Source organism: Poecilia reticulata, chromosome 3 (genome assembly GCF_904066995.2).
Source record: "Poecilia reticulata chromosome 3, P_reticulata-male-v2, whole genome shotgun sequence".
Classification (NCBI taxonomy): Eukaryota; Metazoa; Chordata; class Actinopteri; order Cyprinodontiformes; family Poeciliidae; genus Poecilia; species Poecilia reticulata.
In genome coordinates this window covers 32,714,413-32,730,879 of record NC_088832.1, presented here as the reverse complement: position 1 = coordinate 32,730,879, position 16,467 = coordinate 32,714,413, and the positions used below count along the sequence as shown (strand labels likewise).

Below are 16,467 nucleotides of genomic sequence, written 5' to 3'. Positions count from 1 at the left end.
ATCTCATATATTCTCTACAAAAAACTTGGAAATTTTTGAGAAATTGGCTTGAAATTTTTCAGAAATTTTGAGATTGATTTAAGAAATTTTCTAGAAAAAACTTACATTTTGAAAGTAGAGAAATTTTCTGAGTTTCAAAAGTAGAAAATTTTTGACTTTTGAAGATGTTCTGTTTCAAAAATGAACATTTGTTCTAGAAAATGTTTGAGTTTCAAGATCAGAGATTCCAAAAAAGAAAATTTAGAAAATGTCTGAAATTAATCTCAAGATTTCAGAGATTTTTGGTGGAAATGAACTCTCCCTATTTTTCCTTGACGTATCGTTTCCGTATCAATTCCGTAACGTTTTGACGGATCGTTTCCGTATCATTTCCGTAACGTTTTGACGTATCGTTTCCGTAACGTTTTGACGGATTGTTTCCGTATCGTTTCCGTAACGTTTCCGTAACGTTTTGACGGATCGTTTCCGTATCATTTCCGTAACGTTTTGACGGATCGTTTCCGTATCATTTCCGTAACGTTTTGACTGATCGTTTCCGTAACGTTTCAGTAACGTTTCCGTAACGTTTTGACGGATCGTTTCCGTATCGTTTCCGTAACGTTTCCGTAACGTTTCCGTAACGTTTTGACGGATCGTTTCCGTATCATTTCCGTAACGTTTTGACGGATCGTTTCCGTAACGTTTCCGTAACGTTTTGACGGATCGTTTCCGTAACGTTTTGACGGATCGTTTCCGGATCGTTTCCGTAACGTTTCAGTAACGTTTCCGTAATGTTTTGACGGATTGTTTGACGTGTTGTGGTCCTGCAGATATGACGGTTTCCCGGTGTTAACTCTGGAGCTGTTCGACCCGGTGGAGGGCCTGCGGACTCCCTCCTCCCGCCTCGCTGCCAGGCACAGCTGCCCCACAAGCCCCGCCCCCATGTTCAGACGCACCAAACAGGTGAGCAGCAGTAACCTACTTTTTGCTCTAAAGACAGTTTAATCTGGAAGAAGAGGCGTTTGCTGTGATTATAGCTTGTAAAATCTCTTCCAGGTACACCTAAAAAAATTAGAATATGTTTTTTTGTGTCATTTATTTCACAAAGTTTCTAGTATAATAAGGTATTTGCACTAGAAACCAGACAAGAATACTGGGTAAGATTTTGTATTTTTACAGTGCAGTGAATGAAAACCTAAAATCAGTGTCTCACATAATCTGAATATTATGGAAAAGCTATATCATATTCATAGAAAGCTGAGTGGAAGGAAAAAGTGTGGTAGGAGAAGGTTCTCCAGCAACAGGGAGATCAGCAGCCAGTTGGGTCGCCCAGTCATCTGCTGGTTCTGAAGGCAACACGACCATCTACCACATCAGCTTGGAGCTCTTCATGCTTCCTGGTTTTCACCCCCAGGAGATCAAATCAGCGCAGAAGATCGCCAAGAAGTATTCGTCCATCCCCCAGCTGTGGTCCAAGTGCCTGCTGCGCCACTGCTACGGCTTGTGGTTCATCTGCCTGCCGGCGTACGTCAAGGTGTGCCACTCCAAGGTGCGGGCGCTGCGCACCGCCTACGACGTCCTCAGGAAGATGCAGGCGAAGAAGCTGCAGCCGCCCGACGAGGTAGACGAGCCGTTTCCTGTTCAGCCAATCAGCTCCGTCGGAGCAAAGCGGTCACACAGGTTTCCCTGCAGGTGTGCTACCGGGTCCTGATGCAGCTGTGTGGGCAGTACGGCCAGCCGGTCCTGGCGGTCAGAGTCCTGTTTGAGATGAAGAAGGCCGGCGTTCACCCCAACGCCATCACCTACGGATACTACAACAAGGTATGTTCACCAAAATGTTCACCGGCAGAAACGCAAACAGCTGATCTGATAAAACAAACTTTAAAGATTACAGAAAATTCACATTTTGCACGTTTTTTACTTCCAATTGGGTTTCTACTAGAGATGCACTGATCCGATATTAATATCTGTATTGGTCCCGATATCTAAAAGAATTAGATTGGGTATCGATGTCAATGCTCCCAAACGATAAAGGCAGATCTATTCAGTTTAATTCTATGCTTTGTGCTTTGATGATTTATTATTTATGTCACATTACATGTATTATTCCTAACTGCACTTTTTGAAACTTTTGAAATAAAGTTTGTTGCTGTTTATTTCTATGTTTGACCAAATTAGTCGACCTAAAGTTTTTCTCAATTTCTTTATTATTTATTTTAAGTTTGCTGTTATTCTCCTAATTTCACTCACTGAACAAATTAAAATTGTTTTTTCCATATTTGGCCAAACTTGTGAATTTATTTGTGTATTAAAGTGAGTTATACTGATAGAGTTAACAAATACATTTCCAATTCAGTACATATGTTAGTGTTTAAAAAAAATAAAGAAATGTTTTACGTAAATTCAGTATCTGATCGGTATCGGCCGATAATAAAACTCAGATATTGGTATTGGAAATGAACAAAGTGGATCGGCACATTTCTAACACAAACGGCTTTTTAAAAAAAGTGTTTAAGAAAAAACATCCCAGCCCGTTTTTGACAATATTTGGTGTCTGGAAAATGAGCCATTTCAAAATTATTCAAACACTAATGTGACTTTTTTTAATTCTTTAAATGTGAGACTAAAAGTGAGACGTTTTGGCTAAAACACATTTACAGGCTGAGGTGTTTTATATCTTATCCATAATTTTTCTACTTTGGGTTTAATTGCTGCTCTGAACATGTTTTTCTTTCTTCAAATGGCCTTTTTGAGTCTGTATTCTGCAGTTGGTGATTATTTCAATAATCGATTTATCACAATTAATCATGATTAATCCAATTAATCGTTTCAGCCTTACTGAAAATTTGAGTGTGGGAAAACCTGAGTCTGAAAGTTCGACAGGAATAAAAGTTGCTTCATAAAAAGTGGAAGTTAAAGGAGTAACGGATTGAACTCGTAGAACAAGTAGTCAGACGACTTCAGCCTTGATGTTGATCGATAATTCATTATTAATCATGTTCAGATTATTGAATCACTCCACCCTGGTTACCCAGAATGCACCACAGTTTCCCTCCAAGGTTGATCAGTCTTGTGTCATCACTCATTCGTGTCCGGATGAATCGCGCCTCTGCGATCCGTCAGGAAGACGAGGCCACAGCAGGAAGAGTTGGATCAGCCATGTTCAGCATAAACTGCTGCAAAATAATGACCAATATGGAGATTTTTTTATACAACAAACATCTTAATATCTTAATTTTCTTTTCAGAAATGTCTCCTTGCATCTTCTTGCCCCCTTCGAGGTGCGGATGTGTTGATTAGTGAAGCGTTTGACCCCTGATTATGAGGCTAGCACTAGCAGAACAAATGGCTGCGAAGCGATAATCAGTGAGATCTTAGCACCAGAACATCATCACACTCTGCAGACAAACCCGGTCCGGTCCAAACGGCTGCAGCAACTCGAGAAACAAGAGATATAATTACAATGTGGCGCAGATTTTCACATGAAAAATATTTAGATTTAATTTGAAAACTAAATGTTGAATGTTTGAACAGCTAGTTTAGTAAAATGTTTCAGTTTCACTTATATTTCCAGTTAAAATAAAACTTTATTTATTTTAACTGGAAATATGAAAGTTTTCTTCAGTTGGTTAATTTTTTCTTCATTTCTGTGAATTACTGCAGTAAAGCTACAGTAACGATTACTTTAATTATCATTTATTGATTAATCGGATAAAAATCTTAGAACATTCTGCAGATTTTTCATTTATATTTTCATAGAATATTAGAAATGCAGTAAAATATTAAAATAAACAAAAACTTTTTTTTTTAAATTGGAAAATAAACATTTTGTTTCCTAAAATTCAACCGCAGCATTCCTTTAGTGAACTCTTCATCATTTAAGCAAAGGATGAATCTGCAGCTTAAAAAAATACTTCTAAAACTCGGCTCTTTCTGCTGCCCAAAGATAATCTGATTATTTCAATTATCAATTAATCACGATTAATCTGATTAATCATTTCAGCCATACTTGGTCAATAATGAATTAGGCCCAATTTAAATCCCTCACAATGTTCTGGTGACATTTTATGGTAACATTTATTCTCAAAAATCAAAATTTTAAATTTTTTTTCTTTGGAAAAAAATATGTTTTATGATAGATTCATAAAACATATCCAGTATTTTTTCCCTCCACCAAACTTTCCTGTCCTGTGTTTTGTGTGTAGGCGGTGCTGGAGAGCACGTGGCCCTCCAGCACCAGAGGAGGATACTTCCTGTGGATGAAGCTGAGGAACGTGATTCTGGGTGTGGCTCAGTTCAAACGAGCTCTGCGCCGACACGGACCGCCGCTCACCCAGAGCCCGCTGTCAGGTAATCGCTAACCAACCAGTAAACGTTGCCAACGGCAACCGACAACGTCTCATATCCACAGGAAAACGCCGGCCAGACAGTAAAAATACTGTTCCATTTCAAATGATCAGCAGGTCAAATATTTAAGTTGTCTGAAATATTTGATTGTTATTAAAATCCAAACATATTCAACAGCTCAGATCGCACTGTAAAAATCTAGAATTTTTGCTTTTTAAATTAACGCTCTGCCCCTTTGATTAACTTTTAGCCTGATTTCTCCGTTAAAATTTCTTCCTGATTTTCCAAACTGAAATTGCTCTGATTGCTGTTGCGGTTAGATAATGACTGCTCATGAATACTCCACATAACCACACCTTATAAGTAAATTATCCCTGCGGTTTGGATTTCTGACCTGTGATGTGACTCCGAGCAGCATTTTTCAGACTGTGAGGCATTTAATGTCTGAAAAAAAAAAAAAAGAAATCTGAGACAAAATTTTGATCAATTTAGAGAAAATGTATTCACTTTTTTCCATATTTCTGGGAAATTTTAAGATGATCAAAGAGCCAAGAAAGTTATATTGTTGTAGAGTGTGACGTTTAAGACGCAATTTATTTGTTTTTAATTTTAGGTTTTTCGTTTTTTCTTCTTCTTTAGCTTTTTTAATTAATTTAAGTAAATTTTAAAAAATTAATTTTAAAAACCTACTGTTAGGCTTAACTAATGATTAATATGCACTTTTCTTTTATTTAGTTAATTTAAATATTGAATTCAATAAATGCAACATAAATGTTTGTTAAATAATCCAACATATTTTTTTAAAAACATTTTATAAAAGATGTTTGTCTGGTTTTACATGTTAAAATAAACTATAAATAAACAAAAAAAATGTTTATATATAAAAACTTCAATATTTTTTCTTTTTTATATTTGAAAAATATCTAATTCATATATTAAATTCATTAAATAATAAATGCATGTAGAATAATCTCAAATATTTTTTTGAATTTTTAATTGTGAAAAATTTAATTTTTATCTTTTTTACTTAATTAAATATGTCAAAATAAACTATAAATAAATGTAGATTTTTTTTTATATTTGCAAAATATACAATCTTTATAGCAAAAGTTAAATAAATGAACCAACACATAATTAAAACGGATTAATTAAAAGCCTGCTGGATGTTAATCCGTGAAGCGTCTGTTGTGGCCGTTCTTCCTCCGCATGATAATCCCAGCCTGCTAATCCCTGCTTTTTTAAGAACCTCCCAGTTACCAGCCGCACTGTGGGTTCTGACCCGAGTCCGGTTCTGATCCGGCCGGACTCGACCAGTGGCTCCAGTTAAACACCAACCTGAGATTTTTCCTCGTTACTCTGAGCTGCTGGTCAAAGTTCATTACAAACATTTTCATAAAAGAGCCGAAGCTTCAGGCTCGATTCTGGAGGATGAAGAGACATCCAACCGCCTCATCCAACCGCCTCATCCAACCGCTTCATCCAACCGCCTGTTCATCCAACCGCTTCATCCAACCGCCTGTTCATCCAACCGCCTGTTCATCCAACTGCCTGTTCATCCAACCGCCTGTTCATCCAACCGCCTGTTCATCCAACCGCCTGTTCATCCAACCGCTTCATCCAACCGCTTCATCCAACCGCCTGTTCATCCAACAGCTTCATCCAACCGCCTGTTCATCCAACCGCTTCATCCAACCGCTTCATCCAACCGCTTCATCCAACCGCTTCATCCAACCGCTTCATCCAACCGCCTGTTCATCCAACCGCTTCATCCAACCGCTTCATCCAACCGCCTGTTCATCCAACCGCTTCATCCAACCGCTTCATCCAACCGCTTCATCCAACCGCCTGTTCATCCAACCGCTTCATCCAACCGCTTCATCCAACCGCTTCATCCAACCGCTTCATCCAACCGCCTGTTAATCCAACCGCTTCATCCAACCGCTTCATCCAAACGCTTCATCCAACCGCCTGTTAATCCAAACGCTTCATCCAACAGCTTCATCCAACCGCTTCATCCAACCGCCTGTTCATCCAACCGCTTCATCCAACCGCTTCATCCAACCGTCTGTTCATCCAACAGCTTCATCCAACCGCTTCATCCAACCGCCTGTTCATCCAACCGCTTCATCCAACCGCTTCATCCAACCGCCTCTTCATCCAACCGCCTCTTCATCCAACCGCTTCATCCAACCGCCTCTTCATCCAACCGCTTCATCCAACCGCTTCATCCAACCGCCTGTTCATCCAACCGCTTCATCCAACCGTCTGTTCATCCAACCGCTTCATCCAACCGCTTTATCCAACCGCTTCATCCAACCGCCGCTTCATCCAACCGCTTCATCCAACCGTCTGTTCATCCAACCGCTTCATCCAACCGTCTATTCATTCAACCGCTTCATCCAACCGCCTGTTCATTCAACCGCTTCATCCAACCGCCTGTTCATTCAACCGCTTCATCCAACCGCCTGTTCATCCAACCGCTTCATCCAACCGCCTGTTCATCCAGCCTGTTCTTCCAACCGCCTGTTCATCCAACCGCTTCATCCAACCGCCTGTTCATCCAACCGCTTCATCCAACCATCTGTTCATCCAACCACTTCATCCAACCGCCTGTTCATCCAACCGCTTCATCCAACCGCCTGTTCATCCAACCGCTTCATCCAACTGTCTGTTCATCCAACCGCTTCATCCAACCGTCTGTTCATCCAACCGCTTTATCCAACCGTCTGTTCATCCAACCGCTTCATCCAACCGTCTGTTCATCCAACCGCTTCATCCAACCGTCTGTTCATCCAACCGCTTCATCCAACCGCCTGTTCATCCAAGCGTCTGTTCATCCAACCGTCTGTTCATTCAACCGCTTCATCCAACTGCTTCATACAACCGTCTGTTCAACCAACCGCTTCATCCAACCGCTTCAACCAGCCACTTCATCCAACCGTTTCACCCAACCATTTCACCCAACCGCTTCATCCAAGCGTCTGTTCATCCAACCGCTTCATCCAACCGCTTCATCCAACCGTCTGTTCATTCAACCGCTTCATCCAACTGCTTCATACAACCGTCTGTTCATCCAACAGCTTCATCCAACTGCCTGTTCATCCAACCGTCTGTTCATTCAACCGCTTCATCCAACTGCTTCATACAACCGTCTGTTCATCCAACCGCTTCATCCAACCGCTTTATCCAACCGTCTGTTCATCCAACCATCTGTTCAACCAACCGCTTCACCCAACCGTTTCACCCAACCGCTTCATCCAACCGTCTGTTCATCCAACCGATTCATCCAACAGCTTCATCCAACCAGAGATGGAGTCTAAAATCTGATCAAATGTTTTTTGATCCGCTTTACATCTTCAATAAATACGACCTGAATCCATTAGGAAAATTTATAGATGATAGAAAATAATTAAAGCTTCACAGTTTAAAATGCATCCAACCGTCTGTTGATCCAACCAACTGTCCGACCAACCGACCGTCCATTCATCCATCCATCCATCCATCCAGCCATTCCTCCACAAATTCTGATGCTTTTATCTCCAACTGGTTTAAACCGGTTCAGAGTTCTGGAATCGACTCCGATTCTCCTCTAAGTCGTTTTGGGTAAACGTGGTGAACTCCAGGAAGGCGTTTTTTAAAGAACCGGCGCGTGGATCTGTGGCGGCGCCATCTTTGTTCACCAGCTTGTTGTTTCTGGGCAGATGGCAGCGACCTGGACGCTGTGAGTCATGGCAGTCTGGACAGCTCTGCCGACCCGAACCCGGCCGAGCAGAGCCCAGTAGAACCCGCTGACGATAGATCTAGCACAGGTACACCTCAGACGCTCGCTGCCGCCGGCAGTCCTCATGTTTCACATCTTTTTTTTTTTTTTTCCTCTTCTCTCATTGACGTTTTTGTTAATCCTCCCTTCTTTTGTACTCCGCTCCACTCGTTTTCCTCTTCGTTTCCCTCCATCCCTCCCTCTGGCGCTCGTTTTGTCTGTCCCTCCTCCTCGGCTGTGGTTTCTGCTCTGCTCTGTGCGTAACCCTTCACTCTGGCCCTGCCTGTGCTGCCGTTGCATGCAGTGGGCGGCGGGGGCGACAGCGCGGGGGCCAGGCCCGTGGCGGCCCGCTCTCCCTGGGTGGGCGCTGAGCTCAGAGAAGCCACTCTCCACCCAGGTAAACCTCTCAACCAGCCCGCCTCCTTCATCCTCCTCTGCATCTGTCGGGGTTTTTCTCTCTTCTTTTCCAAGTCACCAGCTGCGTTTTCATGACAGTTGTGAGCAAATCTTGATCAATATTTCGCTAATCTAAAAAAACCACAACTTTGCAACTTTGTTTTTATTAAAGAAGAAATGCAATTAAAATCACACATGAATAAGTTTGTTCACTCGATAAGTGATTTAAAAATATGCTGTACCACTTCCTGTCTTCGTCGTCTTCTTCTGCGTTTCTGCCAGTAGTAACATCCTGTTGTGACCTGTGTGATGTGAAAAAAGTTTTTCCATTCCAGTTTTGCGAAATACACAAATTTTGATAATGCCAAAAAAATCATCCTGGCACAAAACGTTATATTGAAAAACAAAATTGCGTGTTTCCATTAAGCACATTTATTTTTGTAATTTCAGTTTGCAAAATTACAATTTTGTAATTACAAATTTGTAATTTGTAATTACAAATTACATAGAACGGCTCTTAGCAGTTCTATGGAAACTATATAACTGCTGTTAGCTGTGTTTCTGTTAACCATAAAATTGCACGAATTGAAATTAATGGAAACACGTCATTTTTAGTTAATTTCTTATTTAATGGAAACACCACTATTGTGATTTTTTTTTCACATTAGTGGAATATAGTCAAAGTTTTTCTCACATTTGTAATGAAAACGCAGCTTGTCGTGTGATCTGTCGTTCCTCTCTCCGACTTATCCGTCTGCTCCTTTCCCGCTCTTCATTCTCAGCCCTGTCAGTGTTTTTGTCTTTGTTAATTATGGCGTGTAATTGCCCAGAGGCATATTCTGTTTGATGATCATTTTAATAACGGAGACGCGTCTCTGCGGGCGCCATTCTCAAAGATGGAGAGGTAACGGCTAAACATGATGGATGTGCAGCTCACCCATTGCTTCAGAGAAGAAAAGATGCTTTTTAAATTTGTAGCTAATGCTGGGTGATGGATTTTATTGATTAATCTAATTTTTGTTTTTTGAATATTCAATTTTTGGAAAATAAATTTTTTTTCTTCAATGCTCTCCATGCGTTTCAGAGTCACGGCCATCTTGTTTTACAGATTTTACTTATTTGGACTTTGAATTCGAGTCAAAATATAAGGGTCAGCTAAGATTTTATTTTTAATTAGGAGAATTAAGTCATAATATTAGAATAAAGTAATCATTTTATGAGAATCCAACACAAAATATACCCAAAAAATGTAAATGTGGAATGTCAAACATTTCGTGGAGTTATAATTTAGTTTTATTTATACTAACTTATCTGTAGGCTATATAGTTTTAGAGTTAATTCTTAATAAAAATACTGAATATTTTAATAGATCAGCATCAAATCCTTATCAAGGGTTTAAAACGACTTAGTCGAAGAAAGAAGCACAAACTGAGCTGATCTGGATTATTAAACTTTTTTTTCTCATTAAAATATTTTTTTCTCATAATTTTCAGATGTTTTTTCTGAAACTATGACCATATTCTCGTAAGTAAAGAAAACTTCTCACAGTAAAGTAAGGAAAACATAAAACATTTACATTGACTGATACATTTTCTTCTATGGTGGGAAATGATAGAAACAAAAATTGTTGTTTCCAATATAGTGAGGAAAAAAACAACATTTATATGTTTTTAAGATGAAAAACTCGTCTATAAATATGATTTAATTAGAACTCAGTATTAGCTTAGAACCTTGTGAAATTTTTCATGCTAAAGACTTTTTACTATCAATTATTAATCATTTAATTCAAAAATTAATCATTTTCTCTACACTGTGTTGATAAGTCGAGCAGAAAGAGCTGAAATGTTTCACGTTATTTTTTTAGGTCCTTTTGCTACAAATAATCAAGCATTTACTAATGGAATATTATGTTTACATCTTAGGCCATTAAATATTTATTTTCTTATTAAAAAACAAATAAAATTATTTATTTGCATCTTTTAATGTATTTATAATACTGTTTAAAATGAGCTTAATGGATTAAAGGAAAAATCTGCTAAATATTCAGATTTTTTTATCCGATTATTAGAATAATGAATTACAAAAACAAATAAACTAAATTCTGCTTTTTTAAGCCAAATTACTAAGAGCTACTGTGAAGGTTGCAGATCCCTGCTGTGGCTGATTATTTGTCTTTCTTACAATCCACAGAGAGGAAACTGAGGAAGAAACGTAGATTTTTGTTCTTAATATTTTTAGATTTGGTTTTTGGTGCAGAGTAAAGCCGTAGTTGGTCCAGATCTTTCCTATTGTTCTAAATTTCTATTTTTTTTCTGGGAAATTTGAGCTTTCAGTTGTTTTTTCCCTCCGTTTTTCCAGGAGATCAGTCGGATTTGGGTTACAACTCTCTGTCGAAGGAGGAAGTTCGGAGAGGCGACGCCGCTCCCCCCGACAAAGACGAGAAGAAGGAGAGCGACTGCAGCTCCTGTCAGTAGTTCATCTGATGCTCTTAAACTAAAACACGATTCTTCCTTTCCTCCAGAGATTTTTAATGTTTGTTTTCTTTAATCATCCGACCCGACTCTGGTTTTCCCGTGTCCAGTGTCGGAGACTGAAAGCGTGAAGGGCAGCAAGGACTGCCTGCCTCAGCTGGACCTGGAGGCCGGCTCCTCCTTCAAGCCTCGGGGAATCGTTCGGAGCAGCTATCCGTACGGGGATTCTGCCCGGAAACCCAGGAGCTCCACCAGCGCAGGTAACTCCGCTTGGGTTACTTCAATTTTCCATTGCAACACTTAGAAAAGGAAGAAACAAGCTCTTGAATTCAGGATATAAAACTGAGATCACTGATGTGTGCAGACATTTTGTTTCTGCACACATCAAACGGACATTATTTCAATCAGGTACATCACTCTTTCGTTTTTATAGTTTCTTCCTTATTGTGGTGTTTTTTTGCGCATCTGTATGTTCCAATACACTGCATAGTTACAAAATAGAGGCAATTTTTTTTCTACTTTTAAAATCAATTTTGGGACATTTTCAATCAATTTTGAAGGATTTTTCCAGTAAAGTCCGGTAGAATCGATTCCATTTGGGAAATTTAAACATTTGTTACATTTTCAGCTGTTTCTTTCACACTGCACTGTCAAATCAACCAGACTAATTGGAAAAACCTGTTCTCCTCCTGGCCTGTCAGTGTCTTCTTCAGAGATTTTTGTGCAATTTCCTGCAGTGGTTTGTTGGTGCATCGCCTCCACAGGCGAGGAGGGGGCACTGCACCGAAAAGAGGCACTGTGTCAAATCAGCAGCAGCTGAAAACGTAACAAATGCTGCGACTTTGGTCTACCTTGAATTTCATTTTTTGTTTAGTTAGTCGCATCCATTCTTCGGAGTAACATCATAACTGTTAGCTGAGCAGCTCTTTTCCTCCTGCCTGTCTGCCAGGCCACATCGCTGGACTCCTCTTCACCACGTCTCTGGATGAGATCGGTGAGGTTCGTGCCAACAGCCTGCTGCGGCGACACCGCAGCGCCCTGGAGGAGGTGGTGGGCAGCTCTGGCAGCGGCGCCGCTCTGGACTGGCAGGCGGCGCGGGCCGGCCGCGTGAGCGGTGACACTACGGGCAGCGGCGGCAGCGGCGCCACTGTCCTCGGTCTTGGCATGAGTCAGGCGGAGACCGACCCTGATAAGATTGCCGGACTGCTGGGCGCCGACGCCAAGATCCTGTCCGGTACCAACTACAGCCAGAAGCGTCACTTAGGAGGCTTTAATCACAAAGAGGAGGAGGAGGAACAAAGCTACAGTGATGAAGATAAGAGTAACACGGAAGCCATTTTTGATTTTGAGGATCTGGACTTGGAGAAGCCGTCTCTGGGGGTCAGACATCTTAAAAAACCCGTTGAGCGCAGCGCCAGCTACGGCGGCATGAGCTCTGCGGCGCCCAGAGGAGCCGTGATGCGTACCGGCATCGAAACGGGCTTCGACCCGCTCTCCCTGATGGCCGCTGAGTCGCAGAGCGCCGCGTACCCGGATGGCGACGAGGCCAGAGCACCGTGCGCCCGCCGTAATCTGGCCCGGGAGATCGAGCTGTACATGAGCCACCTGGACACGCCGCTGAGCAGCCGCACGTCCAGCTCCGAGCTGCAGGGCCCGGCCAGCCCGCTGCTGCTCCACCCCCATGCCGCCGCCGCCTTCCGGAGGTCCAGCTTGCCCCACGCCGCTCCACTCAGGACCAGCGCAGTGCCGCGCTCACGCACCTTCCACCAGGCGTCGCCGGCCCGGCCCGCGTCCCGCCAGCGGCTGATGTCGTCGCCGTCGGGCCGCAGCTCCAGCACCAGCCCCAGCCTGAGCCCATTCAGGGAGCGCCTGGCCTCGCCGTCCTCCTCCTCCTTCGCCCTGGACGCCCTGCTCACCCCGACGCTCGACGTCTTCAAGACCAGCGTGGTTTCTGCTGGGAAGGGCGTGGCGGAGCGGGCCAGCCGCTGGTACTCGCGTTTCGCGACGTCCAACACGCCAACCAAGGTACAGAACCCCGATGCTCGGCTTTAGTTTGGATTATTAAAGCTACAGAATCACATAAAAACAGCTTCATCATCAGCTTCATCAGAATCAGACCTTCATCAACCTTTAGAGTTTTTGCTTTGTGTCTGATTGGCTGAAGCTGCTGGAGATCTGCTGCCCCCTGCTGGTTGGAGGGTCAGGTCACTGCACATTAAAATCACTATTCATTCATTCATTCATTTGTTCATTCATTCATCTATTCATTCATTCATCTGTTCATCTGTTTACTCATTCATTCATCCATCTGTTCATCCATTTATTCATTCATCTATCCTCTTCATGTTTAGTGATTATAGTTAAAACCAGTAAAGCAGACTGGGACTGATGGTCTCCATGCTGGTTTCTTCTGTGAACCTGAAGGCATCAGAAAGTTTGTGGCTATAAAACATGGAGAGAGAGAGAGACGGACACATTTGATCCATTTCTCCATCTCTCTCTTTCTCCATCTCTCTCTCCATTTTTCTCTCTTTCTCTCTCTCTGTCTCTCTCTCTCCAACCAGGACGGCTTCAGCGACCGTCTGAGCATTTCCTCCCTCAGTGTCGGGGATCCAGACGGCTCCATCCAGGACGAAGCGGAGTTTGAGGAGACGGAGCAGCTCGGCGTCTCCCCTCAGAAGAACGGTCCCTCCTGTCCCCATAGGAGTCCTGTCCACAGCCGGGTGGACAGTCCCACTGCAGGACGCAGCCTGGGCAGACCCACGTCTCTTCCTCCTGGTGAGAACTTCCTCTACCTCCGTCTGGACGCTGATCCGACATGAAGACGGACCCGGACCCTGACAGGTTGTCCCGTTTCTCCAGGTTGTCCTCTGTCTCTGCCCGGGTTCTCGCTGCCGGACAAGTCCGACCTCGGATCGTCACGCTGCACCAGCAACACCAGCATCTTCAACAACTACGCTATGGAGGTAAAACACAAAACGACCAGAGGAGGCTGAGTAGAAATACTTCAACATCTATGTACTCACGTCAAAGTATCTAAGAAATTACTCAACGAAGAGTAAAAACGTATTTGATAAAAAGTCTATTCAAGTACTAAAGTATCAATCATTTAATATTTAAAGATTACATCATCAGATTGGTGAATAAAGTTAAGTGGAAAGTTTAGTATTTTATGGACCAAAATGACAGTAATTCTTATAAATTACACAATCTGACAAAACAAAATGTTTCCATATCAGTTTCTTTCGATAAAAAACTTCTGAAACTTTAACAGAAGCTGCAGCTGTGTGAATGTGTCTGGTGAATCTTTGGTTAAAACATGTTTGTTTTTCATTCAGTGAGTAGAAAATCCAGAAATATTACTCAGGTTAGACTAGAAATACTTCATAATAAAATTACTGAAGTGAAGGTAGAAAGTACAGTGCAGTAAAAATACTTGCAAGCTATTTTTCTCTCTGCAGCTGCTGATCTCCAGCTGCTCTCGCTGTAAAACCTGCGACTGCCTGGTTTACGACGAGGAGATCATGGCTGGATGGACGGCCGACGACTCCAACCTCAACACCACCTGCCCCTTCTGCGGAAACCCCTTCCTGCCGTTCCTCAACGTGGAGATCCGGGACATGAGAGGACCCGGGAGGTGAGCTTACCAACAGGGTCCTTCCCCTCCTTTTGTCAAGATTACATCGTTTTCCAGACTCAGCTCCATAGTTTCCATTGAGGAATGAACAGAAAAGTTTACTTTGAAATTATGATCATAAACAGAAGCAGGGAAGACAGGAGTGAGAAAGTGAAAGAAAGGAAGGTGGGAAGAAAGAAAGTAAAGAAATAAGACGAGGTGGAGTAAGGAAGTGGGAGTGAAGTAAAGAAGCATAAATAAAAAGAAGGAAGGTTGAAAAGAGAAACGAAGTGGAAAATGTTGGACTGTATTTGTTTTAAAGGTTTAATTGTTGACGATTTTTCCAAATCAAGTATTAAGTGAAGATTTTCAACATTTAATTGTAAATTCTACCAGAATATTCACTGTTATGCAGTTTCATCCTGATGGTTTAGATGTAAAGGCTCGGTCCATGCGGTTTGCCCTGTTTCAGGCTCTTCCTGAAGGGCAGCCCGTCCATGGATGACGCCATGACCTCATCGTACTCCGCCTCCACGGGTCTGGACACGGGGACGTCCACGTTGTCCACGCCGTGTCCCACCACAGCCGTGTTCCCTCCCTCACCCACAGCAGCCGCAAAGGAAACTCCTGGGAGGTACATCCCTGGTTCAGCCACGTATTCATGCTTAAACTAAATATTTTCAAACTTCAAGTTAAATCCAAAAAAAAAGCTGTTGGACCCGAAACCAAATCAGACTTTAAAGCATCAACAGATTTTACAAAACAGAGCTAGAAAAGTATAAAGAAAACAAGGTGCTTAAAACCACACAAAACAAAACAAATCCCTCGCACATCAAAGCACTTTTACTTTAAATCTATTCACATTTTGCATGTTTTTATTCTTCCATTTCGGTTTCAACTGCTTCTAAAAACAACCCAATGCTTAAAAAAACATTTGGTAATGAGTTCATGTTTTCTGGTGTCTGGAAAATGAGCCGTTTCAAAAACCTCCTGATTATTTAGTCACAGTCCATGGGGACTGTGTTGTTACCTAGCAACGCCAGCCAATCATAGCCCGTTACCTAGCAACGGTTAACCTTACAGTGGCTGCTGGAAAAGACAACAGTTTTGTTGTTGAGTTACCATCCAGAAACCACTTGCTGCATTCTTGTTATTTGTGCATAAGGCTCCACTAATGCTTTTCAAAGATGTTAGGTTATATAATTATGGATCTGTTGGCAGCCATTTTCGTAGTCCATGTGTAAACGTTGAGTTGGGGGCGTGGCCAGCAGCAGATTATTTGGGTTTAAAGGGACAAAATATGCAGAACTGAGCAAACTAAAATCTCATCATCTAAGAATGATTTTGTGTGAAAATGTGATGAATATGTTTTGAATAGGCCACAGTCTTGTCCTAACCTGTTCAAGGATCCATATTAGATCACCTTTAAACCAGTGGATTCATGCCGGCTGTTGCAGTATTGAATTTTTCTGGATTTGTTGCGTCTCTTCAGGACTCGGCCCAGCAGGGCTCAAGGCATCAACATCCCCACAGATCGCCGGCAGGGGGCGCTGTCCTCCGGCGGACCCATGACCCGTAGCGTCAGCGCCTTCGGCCCCATGGAGGAAGAGTCGCAGCTCAGCCACCACCTGCCGACGTCCGGCAGCCTGCCGAGTCATCTGAACGAAGCCGCGGTGCGTCTCAACGCCGACAGGAAACAGAAATGATACGAGGCAGAAAGGCAAGACTGAAACGGTTTAGACGTGAGCAGATCGGGGTCAGAGGATGCTGGGAGCAGGAAAACAGTTTCATCAATGTACACTGAAAAAACAGAAAATATCATCATGTATTTCTGGTCTAGTTTTTAGTGCAAATATCTTAGTACACTTAGAATAAGACAAAACCAACTTACAAGTAGC

The 16,467-nt window shown here is 42.4% G+C and overlaps 1 protein-coding gene across 10 annotated transcripts in view; it reads left to right on the top strand.

Annotated features, from left to right (window-relative positions):
* Positions 1-16,467, top strand: part of LOC103463020 (C-myc promoter-binding protein-like) — a 65,570-nt gene that overhangs the window by 40,223 nt on the left and 8,880 nt on the right. For 4 of the 10 annotated variants that reach the window (XM_081605490.1, XM_081605489.1, XM_081605493.1 and 1 more), the window contains 13 exons: positions 810-942; positions 1,394-1,600; positions 1,672-1,800; positions 4,185-4,329; positions 8,028-8,135; positions 10,841-10,948; positions 11,064-11,213; positions 11,903-12,978; positions 13,518-13,731; positions 13,816-13,919; positions 14,415-14,590; positions 15,042-15,203; positions 16,062-16,242. In XM_081605490.1, coding sequence (XP_081461616.1) covers positions 810-942; positions 1,394-1,600; positions 1,672-1,800; positions 4,185-4,329; positions 8,028-8,135; positions 10,841-10,948; positions 11,064-11,213; positions 11,903-12,978; positions 13,518-13,731; positions 13,816-13,919; positions 14,415-14,590; positions 15,042-15,203; positions 16,062-16,242 — 2,893 coding nt within the window. Of the gene's footprint in view, positions 1-809; positions 943-1,393; positions 1,601-1,671; positions 1,801-4,184; positions 4,330-8,027; positions 8,136-8,390; positions 8,484-10,840; positions 10,949-11,063; positions 11,214-11,902; positions 12,979-13,517; positions 13,732-13,815; positions 13,920-14,414; positions 14,591-15,041; positions 15,204-16,061; positions 16,243-16,467 lie in introns of all 10 variants that reach the window. The other 6 variants (XM_081605488.1, XM_081605486.1, XM_081605487.1 and 3 more) reach the window with 2 other exon arrangements.